General features: G+C 59.4%; 2 protein-coding genes across 2 annotated transcripts; one reads left to right on the top strand and one right to left on the bottom strand.

Annotated features, from left to right (window-relative positions):
* Nucleotides 1–301: 301 nt before the first annotated feature.
* Nucleotides 302–6,450, top strand: LOC140702980 (ring finger protein-like). The gene is made up of 2 exons (XM_072985088.2): nt 302–1,909; nt 2,119–6,450. The coding sequence occupies exons 1-2, from the start codon at nt 980–982 to the stop codon at nt 2,401–2,403; spliced, it is 1,215 nt and encodes a 404-aa protein (XP_072841189.2). The 5' UTR covers nt 302–979; the 3' UTR covers nt 2,404–6,450.
* A 3,159-nt stretch (nt 6,451–9,609) lies between these two features.
* On the bottom strand, nt 9,610–15,227 carry RNF208 (ring finger protein 208). The gene is given in 3 exon segments (XM_072984607.2): nt 9,610–11,751; nt 11,753–13,009; nt 14,744–15,227. Coding segments are annotated over 2 exon segments (801 nt in total). The 5' UTR covers nt 12,172–13,009; nt 14,744–15,227; the 3' UTR covers nt 9,610–11,369.
* Nucleotides 15,228–21,686: the final 6,459 nt, after the last annotated feature.

Below are 21,686 nucleotides of genomic sequence, written 5' to 3'. Positions count from 1 at the left end.
CAAGGGAAGCCTGTGGCTGCCAAGAATATGCGCCTCAGTGTTTAAGGCGGAAACCCACCTGGCTTAAGGCTATACCTGCCTTCCCCCCCCCCCATCCAGATGTGTGCCGTTCTCTCCCTGGTTGAGGATGGAAGCCCTGACAAGGGGGGGGGGGGAAGGCTGGGCTTTGGAGTCAAACGGCCGAATGTGTCATTCGCTCCCGGTTGCAACAGGGTGAGGTTGAAATACTTCCACGCCCCCATCGTCCTCCGCCTGGAGTTCAACAGGCAGTTTCTCCTTCACGATGGGCTTTAAAACCTGATCGTACCTGACTTGGGGGGCCTCTGTGTCATTTTCTTCTTTTTTTTAATGGCAGCGATGGGCGTGTGGAGGCAGGAGGCGGCGCCGCCTGGCGCAAAGGCTCTTTTGCAAAACGGGTTGACCTGCGGGGAGTCAGGAGGGGGAGGCCCACCTGGGAGGCCTTACCTGCCGAGCCAGCCCCACCCCTGCCCCCTGATTGGCAGCTGCCCTGGCCCCAGCCAAGCACCTCTTTTGATTCGCCATGAGGCTTCCTTGTTGACAGGCCAACCCCGACGGGCAGGTGGAGTTTTCCTCCTCCTCACCGGCCTTCGTATTTGGTGGCTTGCCCGGCCTGGACTGGGAGCAGAGGAGAGAGACAGCTGGAGAACCGACAGCGTGGAGGAGAAAGGGGCAGCCACTCCGGAGCACCGCCTGGCACCGCCGGCACCCCAAGAACAAGCTTGGAACGCCAGGGTGAGCGCGCAGAGGCCGTGGGCGGGCGGGCGGCCCTCGGAGCCACGTTTCCACACACCAGCTGTTGTTGGCTGGATTCCTAAACCGGGCAAGATGGGGCTGCGTTGTCGTGTGACGTGCGCTTCCCTGGCCGTGAGCAGCAGCCAAAGAGACCAGAGGCCTGGAGAAGTGCCCACTGTTGCCTTGAGGTCGGGCAGCCCTCTTTAGAGTTCCAGAAGTGCCCCTCATGGCAGCCCCTGGCCCTCGGCCAGAGAAGACAGCTGTGGGAAATTTTGGAGATGCCTTCCCTTCTAGCCCCTCCGGGCAGGACGCGGGGCTGACGGCGGAGCCCTCCGACGGCGAAGCTCCATCGCTGGAGGTTGCGGAAAAGACAGACAGCGGTGCCGAGGGGGTGGATCGAGCAGGGACCGTCCCGGCCTTGTCCCTCCCGCACCGAGGAGATGTCTGGGCGGAAGATGGACCTGGACCCCCAGCGAGCACGGCCAAGGACCCCGAGTGGGGTTGTGCCGCGCAGGGGGAGGAAGAGGACACGGGGGAGGCCGGTTGGGGTCCCGACGCCTCCAGCGTTGAAGCAGAGCGCCTTCTTCCCGAAGGCTGCAAAGAGGGCGTGGAGGGGCTCATGCCCACCGGTCAGCGTGAAGGGGTCTGGGGGACAGAAGCGGGACGAGAGCTTCCAGTGGAGAAGGACGAGGGGCAGAGGGACTATGTTTGCTTGCTGCAGGAGGAGGAGGAGGAGAGGGAGGATGAAGAGGATCGGGCCCCGGGCAGCGAGAAGCCGGAGGTCACTGTGACATCCTGCTGCCTCCAGGCGGAGGACGACGGGGGCGAGGACGACGCGGAGTGCCCGATCTGTACCGAGCGGTACGACCAGGGGCGCCACCCGCTTGCCCTGCTGAACTGCAGCCACGCGCTCTGCGCCCAGTGCCTGCGCGCCATCATGGAGGCCGCCAGCGAAGCCGACATCGGCCGGGTCCGCTGCCCCATCTGCCGCCAGAAGACCCCCATGATGGAGTGGGAGATCTGCCGCCACCAGGAGGAGCTGATGCTGCTGAGCACCGCGCCGGACCCGGCCTCGGCCGGGCGGCCCCTGGCCTCCTTCAGCCCGCTCCCGGCCCGCCGCCCGGGCTTCTGGGGGGGCGTGGAGCACCACTTCCAGGTCCGCTTCCACACCACCCGCATGGTGGGCTTCCTGCCCTGCCTGCGCTACCCGCCCCGCCTGATCCGTGGCCTGGCCCGGCTGGAGGGCCGCTGCAGGGGGGGCTACCGCTTGGCCCTGCTGGGCCTCCTGGCGGCCGAGCTCCTCAGCCTCTTGCTGGTCTTCCTGCCCATCGTCCTCCTCCTGATGCTGTTTCTCATCCTGGACAGGTAGCGTGTCCTGGCCAGCTTTGTCCAAGAGGCCAGTGGGCTCCTCCAGCCACAGAGCCTGGGTGCCCCCTGACCCAGGAGGCCAGCCCTGTGGCCAGCCCTGACCAGCGGCTGGACCGCCGACCTCTCCTAGGGGCCAGGCAAGACTCTCATACGGAGATGCGCTGCCTGCTGGGACTGAAGCCGGACCCTTCTGCCTGCCAGCTTGGATCTCCCACTTCCAGCCAAGGGAAGGGGTTGGAGGGGTTTGCCCATTTTTTCACCTCAACGTTCTTCCTGGACTGAGCCAGGTTTGAGAGGGGTAGAAATCCACCCCGGACTGAGTCTTGGGGGAGATTGGGGTGCCCAGGGCAGCACCCCAGCAGACGACTGCTGCTCCTCCGGCCTCTTCTAAAGAAAACATGCCTTCTCTCTCTCTCTCTCAGGCCACCTTCTGTGGCGCTGCGGAAGGGGGAAGGAGGAAATCATCGTTTTTGGCCCAAGCGTTTGGTGGCTGGGCGTTTCATCCCTGTTTGATAAGATGTCTTGTGATTGCCAAGGTGATTTTGCAAAGGGTGTCACGAGACCCAAACGCCTGGGTGTGGCTCATCTTTCCCAGATGGGGCTCAGGGAGGCAAGAGGGGGAAAACAAGTCCCATATGCCACCCATATCCCACCCAAACTGCCTCCTCCCCCCCCCACCGCTGCCCCTTCGATGCTGGGACTGGGTTTCCAGGACAAGCCAACATCATCCCTCCTGCTCCCCTCCTGCAGAGATCTGCCTGCTCTTTTCCCGGTCTCTTGGCTGTAAGGAGGAGAAATTCCTCTGCCCATGTTCAGAGGGCCTGTTTGGCTAGGCATGGCTTTGGAAGCGGGTCAGGGAAGGATCTGAAGCCCACCTGGCATTAGGCCTCCTGCCACTCCCCCAGTGCCTTCTATTCTGCACCACGTCCAGAAAATCAGAGGGTCCGGAAGACACTTGGAAACCATTGGCTTTTTATTTGGTTTGGGCTGCAGCGATGCTGCCCGAGTGGCGTATGGGAACTGTCATCCCGAAGGGGAAAACTCTGTGCTGCGTATCCCCCCCCCCCCCGCCGGGAGAGCCCCAGGAGCTGGCCTACGTGCCAGGCGGGCATGGAACCGAGCGAGCGAGCGAGGCGGCGCAGAAGGCCCGCCAGGTTTCTTCCCGTGGAGGAGCCTCTGCGTGACTCAGCAGCAGGGCCCGGACGCCCTCTGGCTGCCTGGCGGAAGAGGACGGAGCAGCTGGCACTGGAAAGAGGAAGCAGGAGTCTCGGGGTTGGGGGGGGAGAGGGAGGCATCTGGACTGACACCCCCCCCCTCCACCATCACCACCACCTCCACACCGAATGGGAGGCTGGCGCGCCTGGTTCTGGGGCCGAGTGGAATTTCCCCAACACCCTGTTTCAACCAGTGCCCCAACGTGGCCCGCTAGCCGGGCACGACAAGGGCAAACGTGTCCTTTTAAATGTTTGCTGTGTTCAGTGGGTGCCCTGTTGTGTGTGTGTGTGTGAACATCTCCTGCCACGTGAAGCTAATCTATGCACGGAGGGTTTGAGTTCCTTCTCTGCTAAGAGCAAGTCACGCTTGTCGCCCGGGCCAAGATCCCCAAAACCTGGTTCCTTTCTCCTGGGGCAGCCAAAGAGAGGGGGCCAAGGTCCACCCCCCTCCCTTTTGAGCCCCCCACCCCCAGGTAAAGGGTTAGGGCTGGGGTGTCTCTCGACTGGCAGGTTGCACCGAGCAAAGAAATGGGGGGGTAAGTGAGTGGGCTGCATTTCCCCCCAATGAGAGGCTGCACAGCCTGTTCCGGTTGCGTCCAAGCACCAACGTCGGCAGGACTGTCCACCCCCCCCCCCCAAGCTGAGCTTGCAGATTCCGGTGGTTCGGCCGTGGGCAGGCGTGTGGCGGGAGCGCAAAGCCCTCTTTGTGGGATTAATTGGCCCAGTGTGCCGAACATCCGGCGAGAGAGGCAGTGGGTGCGGGTGGGTTGGAGGTCCCTGCTCGCTTCTCGCCTTTTCTCCAAACTCTTCCTTCTTCGGTCACGATGCCCATAAAGTCTCGCCACGACCAAAGCCCCATGGGTGGGAGGAGGTCCAGCCGTGGTCCTCGCCCCCCCCCAGAGAAGGAACAGAGGTCTGCTCCCCTTTTTTTGCCCCCCATGGGGCGCTCTGCCCTTCCCGTCCCGGCTCTTTCTGAGCTGGCAGATTGGCACCCTGTCCTAAATATTTGTTTTGCAACCCTGCTTTCCCCTGCCAAGAATTTCATCATCGCGTCCCTTTGTTTTGCTTGCGACGGGCCTCCAGCCGGCGCTCTCATCGTCGCTTGGCCGGAAGGCAACGCCCTTCCCAATATCTGGTGCTTTTGGGTAGACTGCCCCTGTTTGTGGAGGCTCTATTTAGCCGTGGCAGCTCCTTGGAGACCTCCGTGTCTTCACGAAACAGGCGATGCTTTTTTTGTAACCCATCTGGGCCTTTTGTCCCCGATAGTAGCCACTGGTGTTTTCCGTCCTCGCCGTGCGCCCTCTCCTGACCCTGAGCACCCCCCCTTTTTTGGCAGCTGTTCCAAGCTTGAAGGCCCTTTTGCCGGTTCCTCCTGTAGAATTAATAATTTCGAAAACCAGGCACTTGCATTTCCCCTGATTAGAGGCAAACAAGATTTTCTATTTAGAAAGGGGGGGGGCATGGAGGGGAGCGAGCATTCAAAATACCCTGCAGGGGGGCTACTGTGCCAGGTCGCTGTCCTTCTGAGGGGGGGGTCCTCTTGGCACCTCCTTGGCCACTTTGGGAGCCGCACAGCTGGCCTTCCGAGAGCCCCCCCCTCGCTTCCATGAGCATCCTTCCCAGCATCGCACACACACCCCTTGCGCACGGGGGAGTGAAGTGTGCCAGCTTGCAGGCTGCCAGGCCCTTGAGCACCGGGAGGAAGAGTGAGTTCTATATATGGCAAAGGACTTTTGGGGACCGGAGATGTTCTGCATCCCAGCATGTTTTCTGCCAGCTGCCTGGGCCGCCTGCCTACCAGGGGGAAGGGGGAGGAGAAGGAGAGAGAAAGGGTGCCCTCTTCTCCAGAGCTGGCACCCGAGGGAGGGGGGCAGGCCTGGCACGGCCCACGTGGGTAGACACGTGTGCGCGAAGCGTTCCAAAACCCTGGGCAGGGAAGGTGGGGGGGGGGAGGAGATGAGGTTGGCGGAGGAGCTCGTCCCCCCTCCCTCCCTGTTGCTTGGCAACAGTGGGAGATCTGCAGTACCAGCCTGGCAAACGGAGGGGGGGGGACACACACGTCAGGGAGAGATAGGGCAATGGCTGGCTCACTGCAGGGGCGGAACAGGAGCAGAGCAGGCCCGGGCTGGCAAGAGTGCCCTGTGGCACACCCTGCGAGGAAGCCAACCAACAGAATGGTTTTTCTGCTAGGTGCCAACCCCCCCCCCCCAAAATATGCCTCCCTCTCCCCGGGGACACATGGGTCTCTTTCCTCACCCTCCCTGCAGCCTGCCTTCCATCTTCCTGGCAGCCCAGCCCGTTGGCGCTCAAAGGATGGGCCTCTCTCGAGCAGGGGGGCCCTAAGAGGCCAGTGGCAAACCCCCCCCCCAAGAAAGAGAAAGGGGATGAGTCCCTGAGCCTTGAGATTTTAGGAGAGAAAAAAAAACCCACAATAAAAAGATGTTTCAGAAAAGAGGGCAGATATGTAGGTGTTCCTTGATGGTTCCGCTCCTTTCATCATGACTGTTGGCGATGCCCATCTCTCTACCCCTTGGGACTTCTGCTATGGGGGGGGGTTGGGGGGGTCCCCCTGGGGCTGATCATCTCCCCTGTGCTCTTTACCATCTACAGAAGCTGCGGGGAGAAATCAAACAGAGAATTGGGGTTTGGAGAACCAGCCTCTGAGAAATCAGCTCCCCGTTTCGCCCAGCGCTCTCAATCCATTTCGCCCAGCGCTCTCAATCCACGTTGAAAGCGGTGGGCAAAAGACGTTGATAAAAGACAACATAACCAGGAGTCGGGCCTTTTCGGCGGTGACCCCCTTCTCCCTCTCCCAGCCTCTAGGACACATTGCCAGCCGGGATGTGGCAGGTTCCTTCCCTCCCTATGTTTAGGAAATGGGTAAATACCAGAATTATTCCACGCCACCTTCTACCATTGAATCTCCAGGATGCTGTATTATTTTTTTTAATGGTCTTGTACAAATGTTAGCTGGTGTGTTGGCCATGCTGTTCGAATGCACGCTGTTGTGTAGTGCCTCGTGGGGATTTAAGCGTTACCTGCGGACCACCCCAGTGCTGGCACTGATGGGGTGGCATATCAAATAAATAAATAATCCTCGCAGAGCTCGCCAGCAGAGGGTGTTGTTGCCGTGACTCCCACTTATTGCTGCTGCTCAATTTATAAATTGATATAATCGGGGCCAGAGGCTACAATTTCCAAACTTTAATCAAACCCTACTGCTTCTACCTCTGATCGTGTGCAGAGTGCATCCTACCCAATAATTCTAATAGGCTGTTTTAGGAGGGAAGGAATCAGGGGCTGTCTTGCAGATGATCGTGGGGGGGGGGGTCCTCTCCAGCATTTCCTCCTCCTCCTGTCCTAAGAAGGCAGTAAAATTCGCCGAGTCCTGAGTTCATGACCTCTGCAGACAAAGCTGCAAGGAGTAAAGAAGATGATCATTCTCTCCATAAGTTCTGGCGCTCCGTCACAGGCTGATTCAGAATGAGGCCAGTCTGTCATGAGGCAGTGAGTTCCACGAGTTACTTCTCTGTGCGGTGCAGAAGTACTTCCCGTTTTCCGGCCCCACCAATCCGCCTCGTTGTATGTCCTCCCTCCCCCCACCACCACCCCAGGGCTCTGATGCTAGAAAGAGCCCCCCCCCATTTGACCCCGGTGTTTCTGGAGCTGACGGTCCTCTTTTACAGGAACTGCTCAGACTGAGTTCTTCTGTCAGCCTCGCCCACTCTTTCCACGAACATCTCACCTCACCGCTGCTCGCCGACTAAAACCTTCATCAGAGAGAGAGATAAAAAACCCAATTTCCTCTTTCCGTCGTGTCACGGGAACCAGACAGGATGACGGAGACGGAGAGGTGGGTGGAGGCCCAGCCGCTGTCCGCTCCATCTTCTCTTTCTGGTGGCAAGACCATAAAAGGCCTGCCCCCCCCCGTTCATCATCCTTTGAACCACCACGGTGCCCACGTCACACCCAATGGGCACCTGCTCCATGGCATTTCTCATGCCGCCTTTTCCACCCCCCAAAAAATGACCCTGGACAAGGCAAGCGCATGGCTGAATAAGGAAGCCAATATTCCCACAGAGGGACCATAACTCTTACAGGGGTTGCCCGCCGTGCGGCCGCGCGCCATGCGGTCGGTCTGTTGGCAGAGGTCTGCTGGACTGCACACCAGCCAGCCCCGGCTCCCCGTGTTTGAGCCCCCAAAGAGAAAATGAGGGCCCATCGGTGGTGAGGGATATAGAAAGGGAAGCATGAAGGAAGTGAGCCTCGGAGTCCTAAGCCGTCTGTGGCCTGGTCAAGAGTATCGGTCCGGCCAGAAAGGATTGCCGAGTTCTATCCAGAGAAAGAAACACAGATGCCTGTCTCTCTCCTTCCACCCCACAGATCAGGGAACTGTCCTTTTTTTCCCCATCTCCCCCCCCCCGGCTCCCTTTGCTCCCTCCCTCCCTTGCTCTCACTCCTCAGCTCCTGTGCCTTTTCCTTCCCAGCTGCAGGTCCGCGGCTGTGGCTTTCTCTGCCCTGAGGAAAAGGAAGCAGGGTCTCCCACAGAACCCACCTGGGGCTGCTGTGCAAGCTTCTGGGTCCCACAGGACTCTTCTCTCCCCTGACATGGGACCCTGAAGCAAGACAGATGAAGGGCCCGAAGGGAGCAGGGAGGCCTGTTGGAGCCGAGAAGGGAACAGAGGCTCTCCCATGGAGAAAGCACTGCCCAGCTGCCCCCCCGAGCCCTCTGGCCATCCAGCTGACCTTTCGCCACCCCCTTGGCTGACCCGTCTCTGCAATGGAGAGATACAGCCGTTGGCTTCCCTTACAAGCTTGGCTGGGGGAGACATGGATGGCGGGTTCAAGCCACGCTGAATCCATGAGAGGCTCCGTGCTCGCATTAAATGGGCACAGCAACGCCCGACTGGGCTCTGTAGGTCCAGGAAGCCAACACAAGAAGAGCTGGAAAAAAAACGGAACGGGCCAGGCTGGAGACACCCCCCCCTCCATGGCTGGATGTCCAGAAGCAAAGGCCGAGGCTCAGAACTGCCAGCAGACCTGTCCCCCACCCGCCAAAGCCCCACGGCCCTTTCCTTTCTTTCCGGACAGGTGAAGAGGGAAGGGTACCAGATGCTGGCTGGGGGGCGATGGGAATCGGAGTCGTCCAGGCTCCCCAGATCTCAAGTACTCCAAGGAGCTAGATCGCAGCTAGTGCCCCCTGGGGTGGCCGGCCCCTGGACGTTGGCGCTTGGGTGCCCACATCCAGTCCCACTGACTCCCAAGGAACCTGCCTGGTCTCCCTCTGCCGGCTCTTGAGTTTGACGGTTGGCGCCTTGTGGCCTTGAACAAGCTGGCCTCGGCCGAAACGATGTTCCCCCCCCCTCCGGATCTCCCTGTCTTTGAGCACGATGCCTGGCGCAGAATCTAGTTCAGCAAAATCTCCAGCACTGCCAGTTCCGGAGAGGGAGGGGGGAAAACGTCGTTGGGAAGCAAAGTTTGCAAATGGCCAAGCACCAGCAAAATCCCTGGAGAGGAGGGAGGGAGGGGGGGGAGAGAAGTAGGCCGGGCGCTCCCCCCTCGGCACCGGTCTCCCGTGGACCAGCTTGATTTCACTCGGTGTGCCTGCAGCCTTTGCCTCGGCTGCTCTCCGGCTCTCTTTCTCTCTCCCTGCCAGAAATGCACATCTATTCTTGTGCTTCGGTTCTCCTTGGAAAAGCTGTGTTGCTTTTAAGATCTTGGCGTCGCCGCCAAGCACGCTTCCGCCTTTTTTGGGGGCCACGAGCGGCATCGTCGGGATGGGAGAGGCAGAGGAAAACAAAGCCGAACCCCCCCCCCACGGCCCTCTCCAGGGTGGCCACGGTGGGCCAGCTTTTGCCAGGCCAGGCGAGACCAGGGGGTCTGGATCCTCTTCCCCCCTTGCCCACCCCCCCACCTTCTCTGTTCCAGGATCAGGAAGGGATGTTTGGCAAACCCCGGGGGGGGGGGGGGGAAAGTGTCCAGAAAGGGAGGTTTCCGAACCAGCACCGCCATCTCCAAGCCTTGGGGCAGGAGAACAAAACCGGTTTAAGCCCACGTTGTGTAGACGCAGGCTTCAGCCTCAGAGAGCCGTGGTCCCCAACCCTGCCTGTGCCCAGATCTTTGGGCCTAGCGTGCCCCCCTTTTAATCCCCCCTCTGTGTAGCCTGGCCTTCCTCCCTGCCCGCCCCCACCCCATGCATCAGCCCTTCCCCTCCCTCCCACCCACCCCCCCGCACCCCCCAATGTTTCTGGATGGAGAAGGCTCGCTGCGCTGCTTCTTGTGGGGTGGGTTTCAGGGTACGCCTTTATTTGCGAGATTCAGGTGGACGGGTTAACAAGACCGGATATAAAACAAGAGAGCATCATCACAACTGGCAGAAATTCGGGAGGGGGGGCACAGAGGTGTGAACCTGTAGCCTCTTCCCAGCTCAAGACCCTTGGCGGGGTCCTTTGCCTTCGTTCCCCCCTCGCGCCCCCCCCGGGCCTCGGATGGGGGTCTCCGGGGGGGGGCGGAGCAGAGATGGGGCGAGGATGTTTTTGGCCTGGCTCCAATTGGAGAGGTGGCCCCATCCGAAGCTCCGGGAAGGGCCGGACTCCCCCCCGAAAGGCCATGCCTGTCTCTGCCCCATGGGCACCTGACCCTGCTGAACCCCAGCAGGGAGATGCCGATGCGCACCCCGCTTTCAGCGTCTGTCCCGAGCGCTAATTATGGCTTTTTCCCCCCCTCCTCTCGCACGGCAGAAAAAAACTTTTGCAAGCGTTGAGCTCTGATTGACGCTCCCTCTCGATGGGACCCCCACACACACACCCATCATGGATTGCCAGCCATTTGTGGGCTTGTTTCCTTGGACCCACGGCGATCTTAGAGCAAAGGTAGTGCTTGGGGGGGCCCTGGAGCCTCATTTTGGGGAGCCCACCCCCAGTTCATTCCCGAAACCTTGTGAGTGAGGAAAGGCAGAGCAGAACAGAGCTCTTTTCCCCCCGCCCGGAAACGAGGCTCGGGGGTCCCGGAGGCCGAAAGCGCCGCCTTCCGGATCACGACCTCTTTTTTTTTTTTGGCAGGGAGAAGGCTCAGGCCCGTGGCCTCTTCCCCCCCACCCACCCTAGACGCAACCCAAAAAGGCTCGTGGCAACCTCGATCCCTTTTATTGGCTGGCACGGGCCCCACAAAATGCATTTCTGGAACACAGATCCTCCGAAACGAGGAGTTAGAAAGAAAGAAAGAAAACCCCAAAATCCGTTTTTTTGTTTTTCCGATGGTTCCTTCAAGGAGCCAAGGACGGGCAACCCTCCGTCGGTGGCTGGCGTCCGCTTGGCAGCTCCCGCCTGGCAGCACCCGAGCCCTTGGCCACAGGAACGGAAGCGTTGGCAAATAAATCGGAAGCCGAGGAGGCCTCCGACTGGACACCCGGCCAGGCGTCGCTCTTTCGGGGACTCTCCGCAACTGGCCCCCTCTTCCGACGGTTCCTGGCACCTCTTGGCCCCAGCAGCCCCCCTCCCTGTTTTAGGGTAGCCAGAATGACCCGACAGGCTCTTCTATGACCCTTCGGAGTGAATGGAAGGGAAGCTGTCTTTTGGGGAGGAAACTGGGGGTCGTCCATGATTGTCCGGTGGGTGATGACCCGGAGGGCGCAGCAGTGGCCCTGCATGGCTTTCTCGGCCATCTCCACCAATCCTCCTGCCGGTTGTCCTCGGCTTCTGTCAGAGAGCCACATCCCCGCATCCCGATCCCGTTTCACCCCGGAGAACATCCTACGGGGGGGGAAGGGCTCCCCCTCAAGCGTGCGCGGCCGTGATGTGCGCACTCCCTTGATGGCGGAGGGGCTTCTGGCCCAGCTTGTGTCACTGCAGTTCCCTGGGCCGGAAAGGGGGGAGCGAGCTCCCCGGGGGGGGCGTCCCTCTGCGGCGGTGCGTCTCCACGGACGGAGGGGGGATGTGCTCGTTTCCCTTGTGCAGTCCTGCTGCCTGGGAGGGTGGAAGGATGCAGGCGGAAACCGGGAGGGAGCGCAGGGCGGGCAGGCAGGGAACACGCAGCTTACATGATGGTGCAGGAAGAGAGCGGGTTCCGGACGTGGCACGTGCAGGCTGCCCCGCAGTACTGGCGGAAGGTCTGGTAGCAGCTGCGGTCGGCCTCGCTGCTCCACTGCACGGGGTTGGCGGAGAGGGCCTCGGCCGGCAGTCTGTTCAGGATGCTGGTGTTCACCGCCAGGGCGGCCAGCCCGTAGTCGGTGAAGAGCACCGTCTCCCGCTTGCAGGTGGGGCAAGAGATGAACTTGTACTTCGGGCAGGACTCGTAGAGGATCTGCAAGCACTCCTCGCAGACCGAGTGCAGGCAGGAGAGGATCCGGGGGCGCTTGTTGGTGAAGTTGTACGTGTGCCCGCAGGTGGGGCATTCCAGGGGCTCGCAGGGGGTGGAGGGGGCGCAGGACGTACTGGTTGACGATCACCTCGTCCGAGGGGGGCGGCTGGCGGTGGTAGCAGATCTCCGAGCTGCCTTTCCGCGGCCCCTGGTACAGCCGCTCGCGCCGGGGGACGGGCGGCGTGCGGGACAAGCCAAGGGCGCCCGGGTTGCCCTCCAGGGAAGGGAGGTCCCCGCAGGCTTGGTTGACGATGATCTCCGATTCGGAGGGCCAGGCCCGCTTGGCCACCAGGGGCGGGTCGCGGCGGGGAGCCGAGACGTAGCGCGGCTGGCCGCCCTGCAGCTCCGAGAACTTTTCCGGGTGGATGATCTTCATGGCCTCCATTTTGATGATGACCTGCTGCCCTTTCAGGCAGGACATGAGGAGCTTTTTCACATGACTGTCCGGGGCCCGGGATTCTCCGAGGGGTTCCTGCATGGGGCTAGGCGGCGGTGGCGGCCGCCGGGCGGGCTTTGAAACCGCGCGCGGGCTGTGAACCGGCACCGCTGGAGAAAGCCGTGGGAGCCCGGGAGCATTCTGGAAACAAAGGTGGCCCAAATGGCGGCTTTCGTGGAGGGGGGGGGCGGCGCGCGGGGGGCGAGAGGGCCGTGCCACCGGCTGGGCCCGTCGGTTTGCCGAAATTCCAGCACGAGGCGGGTGGAGAGTTCGAGAGAGCCGTCTACGCTCGTAAGTCCCACATTAGCGAAACAGGTCTGTTGGTAAGGAGTTTTAAGGATTGTGCTCTGTAATTAAAGGTGTCCCCTCCCGCCCCACCCCACCCACCCCCCAAAAACCCCACTGCACCTTGTAGCGCAATTTCTTCTGCAGCTTTATCTCCGGGGTGAGCAGCACGGGGGGGGGGGGGCAAAGTTTGGGGAAGCAGAGGCCCGGATTCGCCCTCCGGGGTGGCCTCTCCGCGCGCCGCAACCACCTTGACTTGCAGGTAAGACGAGCCGACGCTGCCTCCTCGGGCTAAAACGGGCCGTGATCCGAGCTTCTGCTGCGGCGCCTTGCTCTCCTCCCCCACCGGGCCTGGATTCCTGTTTACGTGTGAGGAGGGAGAGAGAGAGCCCGGTGCCGCTCAAGAATGCGTTGGCAGATTCCTGAGCTGTGACTGCGCTCCGTCTCTCAAGGCAGGCGCCAGGAAAAGAATCCGCAGGGGGAGCGCATCCTGCTCAGGGTGCTCAGGGGCCGGCCGGCCGGCTAGCCTCCCTCAAGATGATCGCTGTCCTCTTCCGGGGGGGGGGAGCGGGCCACCCCAGGGTCTCTGTTCCACCTGGAAGACAAAGCAAGCCGGCCGTCAGACCTGGGGTGCAAATTCGGCCAGGGAGTTGGGGGTGGTTGGGGGGCCCTCACTTCCTGGGACAGGCCTCCTTCCTCTTGCCTGGGGGAGCAAATGTGGGAGACAGAGTTTCTTCTGCAGCCCGAGGATGGTGCAGTGCAAACATACACACACCGCCCCCACCGACACCCGCGTTGTTGTTTCCGTTTCTGCGCTCCCTGCTCTTTCTCCTTTTTTTTGCTCTGCCTCCCCACAGCCCCGAATTGCTACAGCAGCCATTTCCTCTCCCCGGAAGGCCTGGGGAAGTGCTACAAAAGAACACACACACACATATATATAGAGAGAGCCAAAGCGTCCTGTGACACTCCGAAGGCTGATGGGGTTGGATGAGAGCAGGAGCTTCTTCGGGGACCCCCTGCTTGCGCCTTCAAACATCCCGGGTTTCCTCGAAAGCTGGGAACATCCCATTTCTCAGCCCAGAGAGGCTGAGAAGCTCCAGGGATCTAGCACTGGCTCTGCCTTCAGGGCTGGTGTGTCAGCCTCAGGGTGTCACTAGACTCTTCTCTCTGACATGTCCTGGTAAAAGGCGCGAGAGACAGACAAGACTCGGCAGAGCCACAAACACTCAGGTGGGTTTAGATGAGGGTTTCAGGTGGGGTCCCCACCTCTGCCCGTGGGCATCCTTATTTATCAGGGCACATGGCTTGAGACCAGCAGGAAGAGGAAGGCGACCAAACAGGAAAGAGTTGCTATATGGCCGGGGGATTCTGGGAGTTGTGGTTCAGAGACTCCATTTTCCTCCAGGCGCTCTAAAGGGCCGGAGGGGAGAGGCCGATTGACCTCTTCGTTTAGCCACAAAGCTTGCGGGCTGAAGCCTTGCCTGCCTTTTGCAGCCTCACCTGCCTACCCCCCCCCCTTCAGGATTGTTCTGGGCCCGAAGCTACCATCCCATCCGAGATGTCCCCCTTTCCCCCCAGAGCACAAACCTGCCTGTGGAACTCCCTGCCACAAGGTGTGGTGCCGCCTGTTTGCCGGCGAGCTTTTAACGTCTGGATTAGAGAGCCGAGTGCGGGGATCCCCGTTAGCAGATGCCGCCCGGCCGGCTTCTCTTTGGCCTTCTTTCGGACCAAGCAGGACCCCCCCCATGCCTCCCCACCCCCCACCCCCTTGGCACCCCTCTGGAGAGGGGAGCTCCCCACTGCCGAGCCCTGCTTGGCAAGGGAGGGGTCCAAGCACCTCCTCCGAGGTTGCCCCCCCTTTCTTGCAGCCCTTTTGCCCCCCCCAACACTGAGGGTTCGGCCCTCCAGACATCCTGCTCCCATCTGGGTAACAAGCCAGATGCCTCCGGGGGGGGGACGAGGGCTCCTTCCGCACCCCCTTTCCTGCCACTTGGGGACCCCCTCCCTGACAGCGCCAAGGACTCCCTCCTCCCCACATCACCCCCAAGTCCATCATGCACAGCAGGCTGGCTTTCCAGCAGCAGCACCCCCCACCCCACCTTCCCGGTGGAGAAGGCCACGGGGGGGGGCGCCCTCCGGCCTTCCCCGGTGCCCCCCCACCCCACCGAGCCCTGCCTCCCAGGAGGAGAGGGCTCGTGGGGCCCCAGGTGCCCCCCTCCCACCGCCCAAAATCAGAGCCCCCCCTTCCCACCTCCCCAATTCTGGATCCGCGGAGGACGCGCCCTCCCCATCCCGCGCCCCCCCCATCGGAAGGCCGCGCCGCGCTCACCTGGCCCGCCGGGGGTGGGGTGGGGGCTCCTCTGTCCCGCCGCTGCCACCCCCTCCCGGAGGCCCCTCTTGGTCCTCAGGCGGGGCCCCGGCAAGGGCGACCCTCCCCCGGGCGCTCTCTCCGCCCTTGGGGTGGGGGGGGGAAGACGGGGATGCTGCAGGCGCGGCGGCGGCGGTGGAGGCGCGCTCCCGCCTCGGGAAGGAAGGATGCTGGGCGGCCAGTGGTACCCAAGGCGGCGGCTGCGCAAGGGCGCGGGGAGGCAGCTCTGCCGCTGCTGCTGCTGCCGCTGCCGGGAGGGCGGCCCGCGGGCCCGGGTTTGGGGGTCTCGCCCTCGCCTGCGGGGCCTCCGGCCCGGCCGGGCTGCAACGGCGGCCCGCGGGCCTTGCACTGGCGGCGGTCCCCGGAGCGGGCGGCGAGAGCAAGAAGAGGCGGAGGCGGTGGCAGAAGAAGCAGAGGCAGCGGCGTCGGTAGCGCGCCCCGCCCGCCCGCCCGCCCGCCCGGCTCCGCGCCCCGCGCACGTTCCCTCCTCCAGCCGCCGCGCCAGCGCCTCCCGGACGACTGCGGTGGCTGCGGCGGAGCTCCAGCGCCCGGCCCGCCTCCTGCCCGGCCCGGTCCAGCCCAGCCCAGCCCCCGGCCGCCGCCTCTTCCTCCTCCTCCTCCTCCTCCTCGCCCAAGCTGGCTCCCTTCGAGCTTTATCCGCGGGCACAGCTGGGAAGCCCGCGCTGGGCATCGATGCCCGCTGGCACTGCCTGCCTCCAGGTCGCCCAAGGTCCCTGGAGGAGGAGGAGGAGGAAGAGGAAGGCGGTGGGAGGGGGGGCAGCCAGCCCTCCCTTCCTCCTCTCCTCCTCCTGCCGCCTCCCCCGCAGAGCATCCTCTCCTTGCTCCTGAGTAGGGGGCACCTTCAGGGCCCTTTGCGGACCTTCGGCCTCTGCTCCTTGTAGCCCCCAAAATTAAAGGTGACGAGTTCTGCCTTAGGCTTCCTAACCCTTGATCACGATGGAACCTCCAGGTGCAAGAGCAGTCTACCAGAGGGTACCCAACCCCGAGCCTAGGGACAACAGGGGGGTGGACACCAAAAACTGTGTGTTACGGAGGTGGTAAGGGGTCCGGGGTGGGGCTGGAGGTGGTATTCCATTCCTAATTTCCTCCCCGGTTGCAACAACTCTGGCGAGGAGAGGAAAAGATGATTCTGCCCTGGCCCGGAGGCCCTTGGTCTTTATACTTGTTCAGCTGGGCTCTTGAAAACAGGCCCAGAGGCCAAGATCAAGGATAACCCTCTTCCTTAAACCCCCAGCCTCCCGAACTCGTTGGGCCCGTTCTGTGATCCTACACACACACCCTGCACCCTGAGTAAATGGACAAGGGTGGAAAAGAACACACGCATTAAATGCCATTGGGTGGGGTGGGGTGGGGGTTCTAGAGGATTTTTACTGTGTTCTTTCCACCTCCTCCTCCTTATCATCCGTGCATTATTTCCAGTGCTTTTGGGGGGGGGGGGGCAACTGGGAAAGGTTTCCACCACGGCCAAGATAAGAAATAGGCAGCTGGTTTAACGAACCCGAGACACTTTGGGAGACGAGAGATGAAATGCTGGCCGTCCTTCAGCTTTACCACCGTTTGGGGAGAGGCTTCGGGGAAGACAGCCCCCAACGCAACTCCAAAACATTGCAACATTTATGCATGCCATGGATTCATCAGCAATAAGCTTTTTTTTATCATTTATTGAGAAGGAGAAACGTCCCATTGGCCGGTGTTCCGTGAGCAATGACCAAAGCCATCTTTTATTATTATTATTAAATTACAAAATATAAACCTACTACCACAAAGAAAAAAAAACCACACAATAAATATACAATTACATATCACAGAGGGCCACCATCCCGAAAGCCATCTTGATAGGTAACTGGAACCGAAGCGAAACCAAAGTCTGAACAGTATTTGCAAATTTGTATTTGCAAAACGAATACGGACGGAGCTGCGTCTTTTAAAAAAAAAAACGAACGGGGCAGGTGGGGTGGGGTGGGCGAAAACCCCTCCAGAGGAGGCCGCTCAGCTCTTGGTGTCGAAAGAAACCCGAGGAAAGGGGGCGAAGGAGGAGCGCTGATAAAACCAGGGCGATCTGGCAGGCAGACAGAACAAGGACCGTTATTTTGAGTCCCCCTGCCTGACCTTGCTTCCTTCCATATCTGGCACTGCTGAAGAGATGCCCTCCGCCAACCCCATCTGTGGGATGATACCCAGAACTCTGGCTATTCAGAGGCCACCCGTGACCCCCAGCTTGGCCCGGCGGTGCGTGGGTCAACTTGGAGAAGCAGCTGAGATTTTGCAAGGTGCCAGGTTCAAAACAACGGGGCACTTCTAGTGTTGTGGCAATTATCCTGGAATAGTTGTTGTGGGTTTTTCGGGCTCTTTGGCCGTGTTCTGAAGGTTGTTCTTCCTAACGTTTCGCCAGTCTCTGTGGCCGGCATCTTCAGAGGACAGCACTCTGTGCTCTGGTGTAGTTTGCTTGGGAGTGGAGTATTTATGCTGTGAGATAGGCTTTTGTCCTTTTCAGGAGATGGGTGATTAGTGTGTCTTGTTATGGGTGTATTGTTGTGATATCCTGGAATTGTTAGAAAGATGGCACGTGAGGATTTTAATTCACATACCTCTTGCATAGTAATGAACAAGTGTGGGGGGGCTTTAAGTGTAGGGAATATTTTGCCCCCTCCACTAATACACGTTGTAGGCATCCTTCAGTCTTGAGAGACGATGGTAACGTGCTCTGAACAGAGGTCTTGGAACAGCGTCTAGTGTGGCTGAGAAGGCCAATTTGAGAGGGACCATCCCTTCCACACTGAAGGCAAATACAATCTCTCCCCACACCAGAGTTGGGATCCTGGTAACAGATGTTTCTCCTCTTCTTCCACCAAAATCTGCTTGGGGAATTCAGCTCTGGTTGGGCCTAGAAGATGATGTTCCAACTTGGCTCCAGACCTCCATAGCGAACGTTGGGCCAGTCTTACTCGGTCAGCCTGTCCTACCTCACAGAGATAGTTGTTATGATGATGAAAAAAAAAGGGGGGGAGAGCCTTGAGTCTGTCAAAAGAAAGGCAGGATATAAATGTAACAGATAAATAAATCAGATGATGGGTGCAACTCGGACGTGGCCTGGTGCTATGCAGAGAACAGGCCACGTTGCCTCCGGAGATCCCCCCCCCGTGTCTTGAGGCAGGCAGGGCTGGCGTGGAGCCACGCAGGCCTTCCCAGAGGGGGGGGGAACGCTGGCTGGCCACCCACCCCTGGGAGGGGTCCTGGAGGTGGAAGCACACATTTCAGGACCGGACATCCTTAGTTTTTCCTCCATCCAGGCACCCTGGGGGAAAATCACAATGACTGGCTTCCTTCGGCTGCTGACAGCCTTTCTTCGCCCATCGCGGGTGGGGTGGCAGTGGTTAGGGATGGGGGTTTTTTTTGGGGGGTGTCTGTGCGCCTGCTTTGCTATCGGGCAGCTGGAGGCAGAAGAAGGAGATGTCGGTCCCCGCCAGTTGGTAGTCCTGGAATGTCACATGCGCCCGCCCTCCGCCGCTCAGGAGAGAGGAGTTTTATTTATCTGACAGCGTGGATGCTCGGTGACGCAAAGAGGCCAGGAGGAGCGAGGCAAGAATAGAAAAAGGCTCCCAGGCTGGGGAGAAGCGCCTGTCAGGTCCGATCAGTTGGCGCCTGAGCCCCTTCCCGAAGAGTCCTGCGGAACTTTTAAGCGGAACGCCAGCGTGTGCCAGCAGAGAGGTGCCCACTTGGGCACAATCCTGGGGGGGGGCGGGGGTGTTCTGTGCGTGCAGCGAGGGTCCGCTTGGACCGGAGGCCAAGCTGGGGTGGCGCCCGGTCAGAGGCCCCCCCCAGGAAGCCGAAAGGCAGGCCATGAAGGCAACCGGCTTTCCCTGTGGCTTCCTCTCATCCTCTGGTAGACTGCCCCTGAAGCTGGAGGGTCCGTTGGGCTGCTGCGGCTACCGGCAGGAAGACGTGGCTTGCCTTTTAGAAGGCACAGACACTGGGGGGGGGGAAGAGGCCAGTGATATGTTTGGCCACGGCCGTCCTGGAGTCCTTTACCCACTAAGCTGTCCTCGGAGACCCGGGCTCGCATCCAGAGCCGCTACTGTGTGGATGGACTCGGTCAAGTCACCTTCAAGATCTTTAGGAGGAAGGTGGGGGAAGAGAGAGGACCCATTGATCCATCTCTTTGGCTGGTTCCCCGCTTTCCTCCGGATCTGGGCCTTGAAATGGGTCAAGACGGCGCAGAGCAGAGGGACGAGTGAAAACACAGTGAAAACACATCGCACGGTGACGCTAGTGTAAACACGCTCAGTGGCAAAGGCGTGGGGCGACCCCTCGTGTCCACACGTGGGAGTGCAGGCAGCCCAAAGAGACCCAGTTAAGCAAACAGCAGCATGCAGCAAGCGGCTTCATTCCACCGCCCCTCCCTACTATTTCCAGAAGACTAGCATTCAGGCTCTCCCCACCACCACCACCCCCCGTACACTTCATTCCACTGCTTTTCTCTTTCTCTCTCTTTCTTTTAAACTGGCGCCTCCTCTAAAATCATGGCCTACTTTGGTTGAGATAAAACCAGGCTATTTCCCACCCACGTTTGTCTCCTGCCCTCCAGAAACCTTCCATGGGGCACCCGGTGGGGGTGAGGAAGACCCCCCCCTCGGTTGCTTTTAAGAAGAAAATAAATGAATGAATAAGGAAAAAAATTCCAAGCAGAAATGCTGGCTGGTTTTTTTATAGCTATAGATGTCAAAATTCCAGAAATTGTCATATTTTTTTTCCAGAGGAGGGGGAAAAAAACCAGGGGAAAGAAATGTGAGGGTCCCCCCCCGAAAAAAAATATATATGGAAATTTGCTAAAAGACTCTTCAGTAGAGCTGTAAAATGTCCATTTTTTCCTCCGGAACAAACACATTTTCTCCTATTTTTCTGTCCCCTCCCCCCCAAATTGGAAATTTTCAGAAATTTTACCTCTCTACTCCTATCGCCTTGGTGGCACTTCGTTTTCTGGGCAGCCCAGGAATCGAAAGAGTCCATGTATTTGTTTGTTTGTTTAAAATATGTTTACCCCGACTTTCTCCTCGAAAAGGGCCCAAGACGGCTTACAACACTGCAAGACAATATTTGAAGTTGAGATTGAATATACAACGGAGGTTAACATCATTTCATAGAGTGGCATTTTAAAAAAAATCTGTATAGTTATTGTTCCTAGCTCTAATACCGTCTTCTAATGATGTCAGATGCCTCTTTACTCATTGTCCTTGGCTTTAGATAACAATGGGTAAAGAGGCACCTTACATCATTAGAAGATAGTATTAGAGCTAAGAACAATAAGTATACAGATTTCTTTTTTTAAAAAAAGCCACTCTGGGAAATGGAAAATGCAAAAATGGAAAACAGAGGTAGTACTAAAAATCTGATCAAAGCAGTAATACATAACAATCCATATTTTATTTTTTAAAAATCACACAAAAATCACACTCAGGTGTGTGGTAGGCGACACCAATGCCCACGGATCGCTGGTCGGCGAGATCCGAAGCCCTTTTGCCCCTTTCTCACAGGGCTTCGCCCACATCGAGCCTCTCCTCTATTGCCACTTTGTGGAGATCCACAAGCCAGAGTTTGGGAGTTCGATTCCCAGAACAGAGGCTGGACTAGATGCCCTTCAGGACCCCCTTCCAGCTCTGCCGTTCCAAGATTACGGAGAGATGCCTTGCTTAGGCCCAGTCCAGAGGTCACCCAGTAAATGCCAGGCAAGCTTTTCCGTATTCCTTGGAACGGCAGAGCTGGAAGGGGTCCTGAAGGTCATCTAGTCCAGCCTCCATTCTGGGAATTCGAACTCCCAACCTCTGGCTTGTGGTTCTTCTCTTTCTGCCTCTTGAGAAAGAGAGGCTGAAAATGCAGCCCCTCCACCCCTGATTTCAACACCTCCCTCCCTCCCAATCCGGGCACTGGTGTGTCCCACCTTCTTGGGCAGAGTAAAAAGGGGGTGGTGGTGATGCTTTGCACTCCTTAGAGGAAAAATGGTGGGTGGGTGGGTGTGCATTTCCTTGTGACACACACACATCTTTCTCTCTCTGTGTATCCTCGTGACAAATATACATCTATGCACACACAAGACACAAGGAACTATATAAGCGAATACAGCGATCAAGGTGCCGGAAAGGAGAGCTCAAATCATCATCTCTTAGCCTAGCCAACCTCACAAGGCTGTTGTGAGGACCACAAAGATTGGGGGGGGGGGCGGGAGGAGGAGACAGACTGTCTTAAGCAGCTGGGAGTTGTTTTTTCCAAAAGTGCAAAGGATCAGTAAAGGATTGGGGGGCTGCTTTAAAAAAAGATTATAGAGAAGGGAAGGGAAGTCGGAGGGACGGACAGGCAGACATTCAACAGGTAAAGATTTCATCCGCTGAATTGCTGGGTCTCTTTCTTCCGCGATGCAGCTGATAAACTAAAAAAGGAGCCGCCAGGTAGTTCCTTGAAGCCTCACCTTGGCTCTTCCAGGAACCTTTTTTTCCTCTTGGATGGCCGCCGCCCCTGCGGCAGGGCAAAGTCCACGGCCACGTCCACGTCCAACACACACACACACACACACACACAGCGGACCTTTAGGGGATCACAAGACCCAGAATCCCCTAGGCATCCTCTGCCGCGCCAATCAAGGTGAGGGGCGCCAGCCAGGTAAGGGGCAAGGCGGAGGGGAGGGCGATCCTTGGGGGATCACAAGACCCAGAATCCCCTGGTCATCCTCTGCCGCCCCGCCCAAGGTGAGGGGCGCCAGCCAGGTAAGGGGCAAGGCGGAGGGGGGGCGATCCTTGGGGGATCACAAGACCCAGAATCCCCTGGTCATCCTCTGCCGCGCCAGCCCAGGGCGCCCCCTTGGCCACCCGAGCCTCGATGGCCGGCCGATCAG

This window comes from Pogona vitticeps, chromosome ZW-PAR, assembly GCF_051106095.1.
Source record: "Pogona vitticeps strain Pit_001003342236 chromosome ZW-PAR, PviZW2.1, whole genome shotgun sequence".
Classification (NCBI taxonomy): domain Eukaryota; kingdom Metazoa; phylum Chordata; class Lepidosauria; order Squamata; family Agamidae; genus Pogona; species Pogona vitticeps.
The sequence above is the reverse complement of the archived record's forward strand: the minus strand, read 5'-3'. Positions and strand labels throughout refer to the sequence as shown.